The sequence below is a fragment of the Ovis aries genome, chromosome 22, assembly GCF_016772045.2.
Source record: "Ovis aries strain OAR_USU_Benz2616 breed Rambouillet chromosome 22, ARS-UI_Ramb_v3.0, whole genome shotgun sequence".
NCBI classification, from domain to species: Eukaryota; Metazoa; Chordata; class Mammalia; order Artiodactyla; family Bovidae; genus Ovis; species Ovis aries.
The window spans coordinates 15,577,102-15,592,086 of NC_056075.1; the positions used below are offsets into that span (position 1 = coordinate 15,577,102).

General features: G+C 36.5%; 1 protein-coding gene across 1 annotated transcript in view; it reads left to right on the forward strand.

Annotated features, from left to right (window-relative positions):
* Window positions 1-564: 564 nt before the first annotated feature.
* HELLS (helicase, lymphoid specific) overlaps window positions 565-14,985 on the forward strand; it is a 36,010-nt gene continuing 21,589 nt past the window's right edge. Inside the window, exons 1-7 of the mRNA XM_004020047.5 lie at window positions 565-732; window positions 1,183-1,304; window positions 6,322-6,444; window positions 9,258-9,314; window positions 11,686-11,722; window positions 11,812-11,876; window positions 14,800-14,841. Coding sequence (XP_004020096.1) covers window positions 702-732; window positions 1,183-1,304; window positions 6,322-6,444; window positions 9,258-9,314; window positions 11,686-11,722; window positions 11,812-11,876; window positions 14,800-14,841 — 477 coding nt within the window. The 5' untranslated portion in view covers window positions 565-701. The remainder of the gene's footprint in view (window positions 733-1,182; window positions 1,305-6,321; window positions 6,445-9,257; window positions 9,315-11,685; window positions 11,723-11,811; window positions 11,877-14,799; window positions 14,842-14,985) is intronic.

The window sequence follows — 14,985 nt, forward strand, 5'->3', positions numbered from 1 at the left end:
CACTCCGCTAGGTTTATCACTGCATTAATATCTCCCTTATCCTGAAAGAACGTTTTAAAAAGAACTCTACCATCATACAATCTCTCCTATTCCAGCCACAAAAGAGCCCTCTTTGGGGTCACTTCGGGGAATTTTCATTCAAAATGTTAACTGCAGATAGTGGCCAAAGTTGGCAATATGTATTTCTCACATCTTCACCTGGATACTCGGTACCTCTTTGTACCGAAAGGATCTTCCGCGGGCGGGGTTTAAATCACATCAGCCAGTGTGTGAAGGTGCCTTTCAAACTGTTCAGAGTGTTGCTTAAGCCTACATAGTGAGGCATTATGATTAGTTACTTCAGGAAACAGGGCCATTCGCTAGGCAAACTCGCCCAGCATCACAGAGCTAAAGGCTGACTTCTGCAGCAGAATCCATCCACCCCAAGCCCGAGGTCCCCATGTAACGCTTACCGTCGCCGAAGTGGATTCTGACGAAAACCAAACTCCGCCAAATCTCGCGCCTCTGGGACTCGGGGGCGGGGTGGGGAGCACGAAGCATCGCGAGATGACGGCGTTTTCCCGCGAAGGAGAAGCGCGCGTTTTTCTCTGGCTGGGCGCTTGGCCGGGAGACTGGGACCGGGTAGCGGCGAGTGAGGATTTAGCGTGCGGCGTTGCGGGCACTGTGAGGAGGGCACCCCGTTCCGGAGTGTGTGTCCAGCCATGCCGGCGCAACGCCCCGCGAACAGCGGCGGTGAGTGAGGAGAACTTGCCTCCCAATGCGGGCTGCGGCGTCCGGGGCGGGGGTGGGGGAGCGGCATGGAGACTGCAGCCCAGCTTTTGCCGGGAGAGCCGACCCCGGGCAGAGATTGAGGAGGAAAAGAGGTTTCCCTTTCTGTGGAGAGTGGGTAGGGGACCCCCGAAATTGCGTGTATTTGCATAGTACAGGAGATTTTACACAGGAGACCTGCGTTTTCCTGAACATCCCCAGTTGTAAACTGGAGTCCGGGCTTCTAATAGTTGACATAGTGAAAACCTAGGAGGTCTCTGAGAGGTGATGCTGGCGTCCCCCCGGGTCTTCAACTTTTGCGTCAGATGCATCTGGGAAGGCGACAAGGGTTGTTTAACAAGGACGTCGAGTAATTGGTCATTTTTTTTAAAACTGCAATTTAAAAGCCCTGTCCCCCCCTGCCTCCCCTTCCAGGGCCCCTAGCTCCAGATGTGGTTGAGCAGCCGGAGACTGCCGTGATTACCCCAGCCATGCTAGAGGAGGAAGAACAGCTTGAGGCTGCTGGGCTAGAGAGAGAGCGGAAGATGCTAGAAAAGGTAATTTAGGCATCAAGTTCATCGTTGTTAAGTAGTAACCTGATGCGTCCTCGGGGGTGTGGTTTGTGTGCATAAGTTTACTAGTATTTTTTTTTTTTTTAATCAACTTTTAAACGGGCTTCCTTTACCGATGCTACTTTTGGGAAAGCTTTGCACGAGCTTGGAATGATGCTTCTATCAGTTATAGTCTTGTTCTGGAAAGTGTCCTCATCTCTCTTAAGTTAGCATTTCAAATTACTTGTTCAGCCATAATAATTATTCTTCCAAAATCGGTAATGAATTTTTTCAGTGTTCTTTTTCCACTTAGGTAATCAACTTGCTTTTACTTTCTTTTCCATTGTACGTTTTCAATGACATTGCCCTTGAGCTTTTCTTATGTTGAAGACTACTGAAAGCAGTTTTTAACCTCTTGAAAAGCTTCAGTTTTTAAATATATTTAACTCCAGTACTGTCCCACCCCATTGCTTACCTGCCAACTCTTAATGTGCTCCCTACTAAGTGATTTCTTGTAAAAATTTATTTAGCCCTCCCAGTATTACGATTATATCGATGCGTTTAATATCTTCAGTTAAATATAATGAAACTGAGGCAACTGGGGGTCGTGTTGCACACACTAATGAACTCGAATTTGACTACTTCCAGAGTTTTTTTAACATACCTCTCTAAGGACGTTAATACTGAATTAACTAATTAATTAATTAACCCTGTAATTATAAAACTACTTAAATTGGGGAGTAATGTACTCCAAAAGCAAGTAATACATTAGTTGGTTCCCTCCTATTTTATGTCAGTGGGTGGCTCAGACGGTAAAGCGTCTGCCCGCAATGAGGGAGACCTGGGTTCGATCCCTGGGTCGGGAAGATCCCCTGGAGAAGGAAATGGCAACCCACTCCAGTACTCTTCCCTGGAAAATTCCATGGACAGAGGAGCCTTGTAAACTACAGTCCACGGGGTCGCAAAGAGTCGGGCACGACTGAGCGACATCACTTCTAATAATTCTTTTGTTAGCCTTGTTAACGCCTCATGATCATTTTACTGTCAGTTCTAAACGCTGTACATGTATTTTACTCATTGAATTCTCAACTATTCTATCATGTAGATACTATTAATTCATTATTACTATTATTACTATTATTAAACTTAATAGTTTAATTATTAGTATATTTTATTAAAATATTCTATAAAGTAGGTTCTATTTTCATTCTGTGTTAGATGAGGAAACTGAGGCACCTAGAGGTTGCCTGGGGTCCCACAGCTAGTAAATGGCAGAGCAAAGATGGTAATGTAGGCCCTGTGGTTTCAGAATTCACACTTTTTAACCATGTTGCTATACTTTCACTCCAGTAAATTCTAGTTCCGTTGTTACTGATCGTCTGTAGTTGACCATAATTGGTTAAGGTAATACGTCTATAAATTTTAATAGAATTGGGAGGTCAACCATAAACCACTCTTACTCATTCTGTGAATTCCCATAGTACTCTGTTACACAGTATTATCATTACTTACTTTCTCACTTTGTTTCTTGAGGGCACATCACATTGGTTTTTTTTTTTTTTGTAGACTCTGCACTTGGCAGATAGTAGGCAGGTAATAGGATAATAAATGTCTGTTGAATTTCTAACTAATGTAAAAGAATATTTTATAATATTACATAACATATGATTATATAAATAAAATATACTTTGTGGCCGTTCTAACAAGGTGAATTGTAAAGGATGAATCCTGGAGCACAGTCCAGAGTAGAATCAACTTCAGAGATGGTAAGAACGATAAACCCTTAATTTTGAGTAGTGTAGTTCAGTTTTATGGAGAAGGCGATGGCACCCCACTCGAGTACTCTTGCCTGGAAAATCCCATGGACAGAGGAGCCTGGTAGGCTGCTGTCCATGGGGTAGCGAAGAGTCAGACACGACTGAGCAACTTCCCTTTCACTTTTCACTTTCATGCACTGGAGAAGGAAATGGCGACCCACTCCAGTGTCCTTGCCTGGAGAATCCCAGGGACGGGGGAGCCTGGTGGGCTGCCGTCTATGGGGTCACACAGAGTCGGACACGACTGCAGTGACTTAGCAGCAGTAACAGCAGCAGTTCAGTTTTATAATCCATGAAGATTGTTGGATAAGGAAATGCTATTCGAAGAAAGATAGATATCATAAGGATACATTTCAAAAATGCTTTAATAGGGACTTAACCTGGTGGTCCAGTGATTAAGACTCACACTTTCAATGTAGGGGGTGTGGGTTCAATCCCAAATTGGGAACTAAATTTCCACAGGCGCTGCAGTGCAGCCAAAAATTTTTAAAAAATAAAAAACAGTTTTAAAAAGATTAGTCAAAATTTATAGAACCATAAAAATTTGCTGATTAAACTGGGAGTTAATTACTCCTTTTAGTGAAATTTTTAAGCTTTTGAACACTGTCATTTTAAGATTTTTTTGGAATTGTTAACACTTGAGGGATAGGTATGGTAAACTAGCTTTTCTTTAGCAGTTATGCATCATACAACTTAAACTAGCAATTTAAAAATTCATTTTTCAGATTTTCCATGAATAAAGCTCTTTTCAATCCCGTTGGTACAAGGGTAAAAGACTGTGGGTCATTGTTATTACATGTCTTTTTATTAACAGGTATTGAAAGAATTTTTACTTTTTGTCCTTGACATAAATTATTCTTACCTCAGTGACTATCCAGAAAATTCCAATAAGTCTCTTATAGGTCTTTGGAGCTAAAAAAAATTCAGCATACAAAAGTAATGATTCCTTTTAGGAGAATACAGTATTTATGGGCATATATTTAGAAGTACTTAAGAGAGGAAGAACTAGCTTAAGTTTTTAATGAGAAGCATTTGCTTTGGTTTAGGAGATTGGAAGGTTTGTGAGGAGCCTGGAGAATGATTTTGACATTCATTTGCTACAGTTATTTTCTTTGACTTTACACCTGCATTTCCTTTTGAAAGAAGTCATTGTTAGTCTAGAAGTCTTTAGAGTAGCCTTAATGTCTGTGTCGTGGGGGGCAGGGAAAGGTAAGAGTTGTGAGGGTTCTTGGAAAGGTAAAAGGAAAACAGCTCATATTGTGTAGACTGAAATAGAACCCCCTCTGCAAAAAGAAAAAAAAAATTCTGGGCTTGGGGAGGCGATGGGATAGACAGTGAAGAATTTATGCTCATGGTATCCATTAGCATACTCTTACCCATCAAGAGAAACTTACCACCAGGCACTCAATACTTTCCACAGATGAAGTTATGATTTACTTTAGTATGACAAATAACAAAATTAAGAAAGAGGAATGATAGATGAGAAGATTTACTACAAAATTATTTTTGAAATATGGAAGACTGGGTTTAAAGGTTAACCATTGGCATAGTCTAAGTATATTATAAATTATTGTTCCATGATGGCATGTTAAAGGTGTAATTACTTTTAAAATGTATGCTAATTTATTCTAAATAAGACTTAAAGGAGCAGATAAATTAAGCACAAAGGATTTTAACTAAAATATGAAAATAAAGTTAAATATCGTTATTTTTATAAAAGTCAAGTAATTTCATTTCATTTATATCCACTGCATTCAGTGACTGACTGTTGGAATCATAATAGTATATTGGTAATAGTAAAAGAAAAGCCATCTTAAAATAACTGAAAATTTAGTTTTATGAGATACTTCAGATTATTTGCACGGAGAACTTTATGGATGATTTTTAAAGAATTTTAATTTTCTTGTAATCCACGTATATTACTTTCATTAGATTTATTCTTTGATGTCTTATTGTCACTGCTTTTGTAATAGAAAATAAATAATTTGTTTTGAAAGAAAAGTTAGATGATGTAACATCTGAGAAATACAAGCTAGTGTCTGGTTTATAAGGTCAAGCCTTAACCACTGAATTAAATTTATTTCACACACACACACACACACACACACACACACACACACGCAGGAGTGGGATTGCTGGTTAGTGAGGTTTGCCCATGATTTCAGCCCACTTAATGCTTTTGAGTTCAGATTACAGTATTTAGTTGGCCACTTATAAACTGGATTTGGCCTCTTCCTGTTTATGTAAATAAGGTTTTATTGGAACACAACTTTGGTTTATGTATTTATTGTCTGTAACTGTTCAAAGGCAGATTTAAGTATTTGCAGTACAAACCATATGCTCAAATATTTAAATATTTGCCCTTTTACCAAAAAAAGTTTGTGGACCATTGAACTATACTATTTATTTGTTGCTTTTGTTTTCTCTCTTGTGCCTTCTGTTTACTTTTATTTTGACTTGAGAGATCCTCCTTAGCCACTAGAATGTTGCATACTTTTATAAATGAACAAATAGTATGTGACAATAATATGAAAAGCAGAGTTTTGTAGATAGAAGTTGTATAGGGGTCAAAGATAAAGCTAAGAGTATGAGAGTAGAAGGAACCTAAAAGGTAAGGGCAAATCTTGGGTAACACAATACTGAGGAGAAAAGAACTTTATAAGAAATTAGCAGTAGATTTAGCTTGTTGAAGTATTTTAACAATATCGTATTTAAATTCTAAAACTAGATGTTCTACTCCCTAGCTAATGAGGTTATCTTTTACTAACAGTGCTCTTGCAAATAAAACTGGTATATAAAAATTTTCTGAAATCATTTAGTTTTTTAAAAACTTAATTTCAACTTGAATTAAATATTTGCTTTCTAATTGTAATTTCAGATATTTTGAAAATGGGCCTTCAGTTTTGTAGATGCCAATAATCATGTTTTCAGTATCTGAAATTTCAATATTTTGGTAGCCAAGCTATTAATATATTTTACCAGATTGCCTGTGGAACCCCAGAATCATGTTTTTTTTAGTTATTCTAGTTTTTTGTTTGAAGATAGGCATTTTTAGTAAGTGAATTTAATATTATAAAAGTATTTTTATTATAGGAAATGTATTAAACCTAAAGTGCAGTTGTTTAGTCATCTTTGTTACACATTATGCAGAAAGATCAATGTATGTCAGAAAACTTAATAATTATGGAAACTTTTTCTTTGGATAGGCTCGCATGTCTTGGGATAGAGAGTCCATGGACATTCGATATCGTAGACTTCAACATTTGCTTGAAAAAAGCAATATTTACTCCAAATTTTTATTGACTAAAATGGAACAGCAGCAGTTAGAGGTATGTATGTGTGATTGATTATAGTTAACAGCTTGATTTTTTAAAGAAAGCTTTATTGAGATATAAATTATATAAAATATAATGCACACATTTAAAAATTGACAGGTGAGTTTTGACCTGTGTAATCACCAGTACAGTCAAGATAAAGAACATTTCCATTACCCACAAAAGTTCTCTTTCAGCGATCTCTCCTTCTGGTCCTGGACAACCACTGATTTTTGTTTGCTGTAATTATAAATTGGTATTGATTTTTCTAGAATATTATACAAATGGAATCATAGGAAAAACATTCTTTTGGTGTCTCGCTTCTTAAGCTCAGCATATTTTTAAGATTCGCTTATATGTATTTATTTAATAGATCATATTTATTTCTAAGAAGCATTCCATTGTATGAATATACTAACATTTTTTAATTTGCCTTTTGACTGATTTTTATTCTGTCCAGTGATTTTTTTTTTGTATGCTAGAAATTTTGTATTTTATTTTGCTCAGTCCTTTTTTTTAATGCTTTATTGAAATGTAATTGATACACACAAAACTGTACGTATTTAAAATGTATACCCATGAAGCCACCACAACCGTGATAATGAACATAACGATTAATTCCCCAAAATTCTTTCTCCTTTTTAATGAGATATAATTGACATAGAGCATTATTTTAGTTTCAGGTGTACAGTGTAATGATTCAATATTACTGTGTATTTCGAAATGATCACCATAGTAAGTCTAGTTAATGTCACCATACCTAGTTAAAAAATTTTTTTTCCTTATGATGCACACTTTTAAGATTGACTCTCTTAGCAGCTTTCAAATATGCAATAAGTATGGTGGCACACTGGTAGAGAATCTGCCTGCCAGTGCAGAGACGCAGGACATGCAGGTTTACGTCTGGGTTGGGAAGATCCCCTGGTAGGAAATAGCAACCCATTCCAGTATTCTTGCCTGGAAAATTTCATGAACAGAGGAGTCTGTCTGGTGGGCTATATTCCATGGAGTCACAGAGAGTCGGACACGACCGAGCACGCAGCACACACATTATTCACTGTGGTCACCATGCTGTGTAGTACATCCCCATGACTTGTTTATTTTTTAACTGGAAATTTCTACCTTTTGACCCACTTTTGACCTTCCAACACTAATCTGTTCTCTGTATCTGAGCTCTTTTTTTTTTTTAAAGATTCCACATGTGAGATTATATAATATTTATCTTTCTCTTTAATTTTACTTAGTATAAGGCCCTCAGATCCATCCATATTGTCACAAATAGCAAGATTAGATTCTTTTTTTATGGCTGAATTCTGCCCCCTTTTTTATTCTTTGCCATCCCTCACTTCCTGTCTTTCCTCATTTCCTGTCTTCTGATCTGCTTTCTGTAATTATAGGTTTGTCTTCATTTTCTGTTGGTAACAGGTTCTTTTAGCTTTTATGTTTGAAAAAGTCTTCACTTACCTTCAGTTTTAAAAGATTCTCTACAGGATGAAGAATGTGTTTTTCTTTAGTACTTCCCCCACCCCCCAACCCCCATGCAGTATTTTAATTATATTTCACTGCTTTCTAGCTTTCACTGTTTCTAAGAAAGCCCAAGTCCTTATGATGGCCAGAAGACCATAAGCAGTCTGGTTGCCTCTCTCAACCCCATTACCTTTCAGACCTTGTTCCAGGTGTATTTCCTGCTTGGAACCCTCTTCTCAATAGATTCCTGCCTGGCTTCATTATCATCTTCAAGCTTTGGCTTAAATATTTTTCAATGAGACCTGCCCTGACAACCTTAAATAAAGTTACCTGGCACCTCTTCCCTCATCTCGTTTACCTTGTTTTGTTCTTCCCATTGCATTTATCATCTAAGACACTGTATAATTTATTTCTAAGTCTACTATAATATATGCAGATTTTAAAACTTGGGCTAATGTCAACACTACAATAAATCCTTTTGTCCCCATCATTCACGGTTAATGATTATCAAGGAAGATTTTGCTACATTTGCTAAATTTTCTTTTTTCTTTGTTGGAGCCCTTTTCAAAACTCTATGATAAAATGAAACAGAAAAACAGATACCAAGCTTAATGACTCCTAAGGCAAATACCCTTAACCACCTCTTGGAAATAATCTGAATCATTTTATGTCCTGCTTTTAAAACTTTGTTAGGGGGCTTTGGAACAGCTTCTAGTCTAAGAATAACTTAGTCCGTCTTCTGAAAGTTTTTCTTGATGCTCTGTGTGTTAAGAGGCCTTTCAGCTTTGCCTGACAGGAATATGAACTGTTTCTGATCCCTTGTGAGCACAGAGATAGTTCCGCCTGCTTTCTAGTTGCTCTTTTTCTGGCCCTCATTTTCTCTACTCACACACTGATCAATACTCAGCCTGAGCGTGCCACTGCAGATCTTCAGAGCTGCTTTTGTATATTGCTTTCTCCCCTCTGGTACTTTGACCCTGGTTTGCCAGCTCCTCTGAGTTTTGCCCTCTGTCTTCTCAGCTCAGACTGCTGAGCTCTCCTTGGGTTCTCCCTCCATTATTTGCACTTGGACATTGCCTCTAGGCAGTAAGCTTAGTAGAAGATTCGCCTTGTTGGTTTCCCTTTTGTCAGTGTTCACTGTCCTTTGCTGCATGATAAAAAGTTGCTGAAAACCATTGGTATGTTTTATCTGGATTTTAGTTGCTTAAGGCAGGAAATCTGTGCCCTATTACTTCGCAGAGGCTTGAAGCTCAAGTTTCTGTTTTTTTAATATTTGTACAGTTTCTTCATTGTGAGCTTAAGTTATTTGAGATATGTGTTTCATGCTTTGCATTTGACACTAAGAAAAAATTATCTTGTAGGAGCAAAAGAAGAAAGAGAAACTGGAGAGAAAAAAGGAATCTTTGAAAGTTACGAAGGTAATAAATAGTAAGCCTGAATATTTTATATACGTTACCTTAGATATTGAAGATATCCTCTTGTATTCTTTTGACTCTTGATTATCTTTTTAATTTAAACCTTCTTTATCTGATAGCCTTTCTTTATTGGTTGCATAGAAACGTGTAAAATCTGTTTCTCAGTATCTTAGATATGAAAGGAGAGCTAAACTGTGACCTTTAGTTTCTTATCTTGTGGACTGTATTTCATTGTAGCACAATTTCACTTTATAATCTCAGGAAAAATCTACAAATATTTTATACCTCAAAGCATTTTATAAGTGGCCAGCGCTTTTGGAGCCTGTAATGATTGTTCTTCTTCATGCCTCTAACCTCATTATGTCAACTTGGAACCATACCAATAATCTAAATTTGTATCTTGTACATAGCTGTAGCAGTGGAACCAAAACTGGAGTAGATAGCATGTATGGTAATAGCATTTCAGATAGAGCATCCATTTAGGGATAACCTGAATTTTAGATGTGATCTTTTGGAGGAATGTTTTAATTTTTTTTAACATGAGGCTTTTTATGCCATAGTGATAGGAATTGTACAAACAATACTTGTGCTAGTGAAAAGAGAAATAACATGCGTAACAACTACTGAGTACTTACTATATGCCAGGTGTTCTAAACTTTACATGTCTTAATTCTCAAAGTAGCTCTTTTAGGTAGAGATACTATTACCCATGTTTTATGTATAAAGAAGCTGATGCAAGGAGATAGAGTACAGTCCATCCTCATTATTCATAGATTACATATTTTCCAGTTAGCCTACTTGCTATAATTTGTTATCCCCAAATCAATACCCATGTTTTTGTGGCCATTCACAGACATGTGCATGTGTAGAATGGCAAAAAATTTGAGTCTCTCTATAACATTCCCAGCTGAGGTCAAAGCTACCTACCTTATTTAAGCTGTCACAGTGTAAACAAGTCTCCTTTTTGTGTCTATGTATTGTCATGATTTTTGTATTTTTGTGGTTTTGGTGATTTTGCTGTTTAAAAGACTGTCAGTTACATTGTGCTGAAGTGCTGTCTAGTGTTTCTTATGCAAGAAGACTGTAATGTGCCTTAAGGAGAAAATATATCTGTTAGATAAGCTTCCTTCATGTGTGAGTTAAATTGCTCTTGGCTTTGAGTTCAGTGTTAATCAGCATATGTTTTAAATGAGCTGTCTTTAAACAGTACTGTATGTTTATATGCATAAACAGGGTTATTGATCAGTTAATGAAGATGTGCTTCCAGGAACCTAAACTTGGGTTTCTTCTAGATGCACTGATTCGGTGTTCACTAATTCAGTATTCATGGTGACTTTATAGAACTCAGCTATTGTGAATGAGAATTGACTAAGTTTGAAGATCACATAGCTAATAAATAGTAAGCTAGGATTTGATTCTAGAATTAATATCAGACTCCACACTTAATTTCTACCCCAAACTGCCTTTGTTAGAAAATATCAAAATGCCAATAGGAAAAATAGGGAGAGTATCTAAGTCCAGTTACTTGATTCTTAGTGTAGTTAGCGGTGATGTTAAGGTACATAGCAGGTAACTGTACAACAAAAGCAATGGTGGAAAACTGATACTTGACTCAGTTGCTAATTCCAGGGACTTATTTTGGGTTTTTGAAGAATGTACTTATAATTTTACTGGCTTAACCAACCATTTACACTGTATTCTTCAGCCTGTTGCTTTAAAAGTCTTTACTTTCACCCAGCTAACTCTTTATACCAGGTTTTAGGGTTTTTTCCCTTTTATTCTAAAGGTGTCAGCCATCATATTCTGTCTATTCCATTTACTGTTCTCTTGGTATTTTCCTTTTTAATCCTTTAAATTTTTTACTTTGTATTTACCTTCTTTGTCGTTTTTATTTTTCATGCAAGTTGTCTACCCGTTCTTTTCCAGCTCCCATTTTGAGACACTTTTTGAATGTCTCTTCATTTCTTTTATCTCCTTTCCATTGGTTTTTCTCTTTGATACTCTACTGTCAGTTGTATTTAACTTACAAATTATACTGAAATGAGTACTCCTTCCATACCATACCCATTGAATATCTTCAGCATAAACATAGTTAGAGATGTACATGGTAATTGCAAAATAAAAATGCCTCTGTTTAATTTTGAAATTTGTCTTACATGGAAGAAAATGGAGAAAAGTAGAGCTTTGGGAAAAAGTAGAGTTACAAATAAGTTATAGTAGGGAAATATAGAAAAAGGTTACCTTTTAGTAAGCATAATAGTGAAGAGTTCTGGATTTGGTTCAACTGCAAGGAAAGTTTACTTAATCGGTGCCTTAAAACTTGTAATACCATGGAAGTTTTGGGAAAATAATAGTCTAAATCCTTGTTTTGTAGGATAAAAATTCCATTGATGCACGTGAGGAGAATGCAGGTAAATTTCTTTGTTATAGTTTTGAAGAATATGTGTTTATATTTTTTGCTTAAATTACTATAAAAACTAAAATGGTATTGTTTTTATAGTCATGAAAAAGAAGAGAGGAAGAGAAGATGAATCATACAATATTTCAGAGGTCATGTCAAAAGAGGTAAAAATAAAGGGGGAAGGACACATAAGGTTTTATGTTGTGTATAACCTATGTTTTATTGATAACTATTACTTAAAGGTGTACTGATTACTGATATTTACCTATCTTTTCAGCCATTTAAGTGTTTTAGGGAAGAAGATGGTACCATCTTCCTGTCTGTTAAAGGAGCATGAGCTTGGCCTAGTGAGAAATTATTATAACTTCTTACAACCTCAAAACTGTATCTTAAGAAAGATTGTTAGGGAGCAAAAACCATGAACTAATTTCTAAAGCCATTTCTGTTTTCACCTTCTCACTTAGTACCTCATTAAATAAAAATTAATTAAAGAATATCTTTAATTACAATAAACCCTAAATATCCCTTAAGCATAATTTAATATATCACAAAAATTCTAACTTTATTATCTGCTCTACTTTTCTTTTATCTGAAATTATAACTCTTCACATCTTCATAAAGTATAAAGTTTAACATAATACTTATCTTTTTTAAAAAGTTAATTTATTTATTTTGGCTGTGTTGGGTGTTTGTTGTGCAGGCTTTTCTCCAGTTTCTGTGTGTGGGCTTCTCATTGCAGTGGCTTCTCTTGTGGGACACCGGCTCTGAGGTGTGTGGGCTTCAGTAGTTGCAGTTCCCAGGCTCTAGAGCACAGGCTCAGTAGTTGTGGCAATTGCTCTGCAGCATGTGGCATCTTCCTGGACCAGGGATTGAACCTATGTCTCCTGCATTGGCAGGCAGATTCTTTACCACTGAGCTACAGGGAAGCCCCATAATGCTTGTCTTTACTTTCAGGATATACACTTTATTTTCCCTTCTTTCCCCATTTAAAAATAATATACAGGACCCACATGATTTGTTGTGGAACACACTGAGACTGCAGTGAAAAACACTTATTAATTAATAATAGTGAAAACACTGTTAATGAGGTTAACACATCCCTTAATGTGAACTGGGCTTCCCTTGTGGCTCAGCGGTGAGGAATCCGCCTGCCAGTGCAGAAGATGCAGGTTCGATCTCGGTCGGGAAGATCCCCCTGGGAAAGGAAATGGCAACCCATTCCAGTATTCTTGCCAGGAAAAGTCCCACGGACAGAGGAGCCTGGCGGGCTACAGTTGACGGGGTTGCCAAAGAGTCAGACACAACTTAGTTACTAAACAACAACATTGATGTGAACCAGGAAATGTTTGACTTCACTCCCTCCTCTTTTAGTATAAAAGGAGCCTGAATTCTAACTCAGGCAAGATGGTTCTTTTGGGGCAGGAACCCACCATCGTCCTGGTTTGTTGGCCTTATGAATAAAGTTATTCCTTGCCCCAACAGCTCTTCTGTCAATTATTGGCCTGTTTTGCAGCAAGCAGTATGAACTTAGACTCAGTAATGTAATCACTCTCTTTGCCTTAGCATTTATCCAGTGAGAAATATTTGGAAGGAAGTAGTCAAATATAATTGGATAATTGGAAAATGCTATTGAGCACATAGAGGGGTGCTTAACTCAAGCCTGAGTTTCATAAAGGTTTCATCTAGGAAGTTGAGACTTGAGGGATAAAAATTAAGTCATGTAAAGGTGGTGGGGGCAGGTTAATAGGAATAATAAGATATAGGGAAGATGCTGGGGATGTGTTATAGGAAGAGATGATAATCTTTAACAAATGTCCAGAGGCAGAAGAGTTCCTGGAAATTTCAAAACATTTAAAAAGATTATATTTGGCTCTAGTTTATCAACAGAAGAGTGGTATAGGATGAAGCTCTAGAGGTAAGCGGCATTAGGAGTTTAGGAAGTTTAATTTCTAAGAAGAATACTTCATAGTTGCTATTGTTTTGATTCATTTGCAAATTGTTCTCCAAAAAGGTTCATCTTAGCTAGCCATTTTAAAAGACAACTCTTCTATCTGTTCTCTATATAAAATTTCTTTAGCCTTAGAATATGAATATCTATATTTATAAGATACTTTACATACACACGAAACATACACATGTGTGTATGTGTGTGCTATCAGCCACTTATGTGTCCTTTTATTCTCCTGTGTATCTCAAATTTGAGATATGCTTAAAATTTCTTGAATGTATCATACTGTTTTATCCACTTTAGCCTCTGCACATGCTATCCTAGAATTTAATTCTGTCTTTAATTATTATGCCCTGATAACAGTTTTTTCAGAAAATTTGATATATTGTTCTCTTAAGTCACTAGTTTCATTGTCTCTATACCCTTAGCATCTAGTAGGTACTTCAAAATCAGAACACTTTTATTCTTTATTTTTAATGTATTTGTCTTTTCCTCTTGCTCAGGATTGCATATTCAGGTCTCTGATCCAGAGAGAGGCCTAAAGTGTCCTGAAGTTGGGATTTTAATAGATTTGGAAGTGAATCCTTGAGTAATGGTGGTAACCACAACTTGACTCTAGAGCAGAGTTTTGAAAACTTTTTCTGTCAAGGGCTAGATAATAAACATTTTATGACTTTGAATAGTTTTGTGAGTAACTCACCCTGAACTTTGCTGTTGTATCCAGAAAATAGTCACAGACAAATTGTAAACCAATGAGCCTGGCTTTTTTTCTAATTAAACTTTAAACATTTATAAAAACAGGTTGCTGGCTGGAGTTGGTCCATGGGTTGTAGTTTGCCTTTTTACTAGAGGACTGTGTGAATTTGGACTTAAGAAAAACTTCAACTAAGGAAAAAAACAAACTGGAAAATTTGGGAGTAAATATTCCAATTTTTAAGTGCTGCTCGCGAATTCAGGATTTTATAAGATGCCATGGCCCTAATTTTGTCTCATGTTTGATTCCTCTGTATTTTAGTTACTTTGCGAGCCTTAGCCCCATTTCCTGGCATAAAATCAGAACAAGAGTAAATGTTTGTTGAATAAATAAATGAATGGACCATAATCATTGTTATTTTGTTTCTGTTTTCTCATTGTTTTAGGAAATTTTGTCTGTGGCCAAGAAAAATAAAAAGGAGAATGAGGTAAGAGATTTATAAGAGTGATTTATTAAATTTGGGAGTCATATTTGTGTCCCTGATCATTAGGGTTTTTTCCTCTTAATCACCAGTGTACATTCTTTCTCACTAGTTATCCTATAACATGCTTATTTCTTATCTATCAACTTT